Raw genomic sequence first — 556 nt, 5'->3', positions numbered from 1 at the left:
TATCATCGTTCGGGTGTTGGATACAAATGACAACGCCCCTAAATTTGATCAGGAGAGCTACACCATCAATTTAACTGAAAACTCACCCATAGGCAGCCTGGTTGTTAAATTAAATGCAACAGATCTAGATGAGGGTTCTAATGCTGACCTTGTGTATTCATTTAGTCTGTATACATCAGAGAAGACACAGAAAGCGTTTAGTTTAAATCCTGATAGTGGTGAAATTAGAGTGAAGGAGATGGTTAATTATGAAGACTTTAGAATTTACGATATGGAGGTTATAGCATCAGATAAAGGAACTCATCCATTATCAGGTCAATGTAAATTATCCATTATAATTACTGACATGAATGACAATCATCCAAAAGTTTCGATTAAGTCATTTCAGAGTCCAGTGAAAGAGGATGTACCTGTAAATACAGTAATTGCAGTTGTTAGTGTGAGTGATAAAGACTCAGGCGAAAATGGGCAGGTAGATATTCATATTTCAGATGATTTACCTTTCGCGCTAAAAGAATCGTCTGATAATTATTATGAATTATTAGTTTCAGAACCG

At 35.6% G+C, this 556-nt stretch overlaps 1 protein-coding gene across 1 annotated transcript in view; it reads left to right on the top strand.

Annotated features, from left to right (window-relative positions):
* The window catches only part of LOC107661049 (protocadherin alpha-C2-like), a gene marked incomplete at its 3' end in the record, with an annotated part of 1,579 nt that extends 1,035 nt beyond the window's left edge, over nt 1-544 (top strand). The window contains exon 2 of the mRNA XM_016450485.1: nt 14-544. Coding sequence (XP_016305971.1) covers nt 14-544 — 531 coding nt within the window. The remainder of the gene's footprint in view (nt 1-13) is intronic.
* Between the last annotated feature and the right edge of the window lie 12 nt (nt 545-556).

This window comes from Sinocyclocheilus anshuiensis, unplaced genomic scaffold (genome assembly GCF_001515605.1).
Source record: "Sinocyclocheilus anshuiensis isolate Anshui unplaced genomic scaffold, SAMN03320099.WGS_v1.1 scaffold20712, whole genome shotgun sequence".
NCBI lineage: Eukaryota > Metazoa > Chordata > Actinopteri > Cypriniformes > Cyprinidae > Sinocyclocheilus > Sinocyclocheilus anshuiensis.
This window is presented reverse-complemented; position numbering and strand designations above follow the sequence as displayed.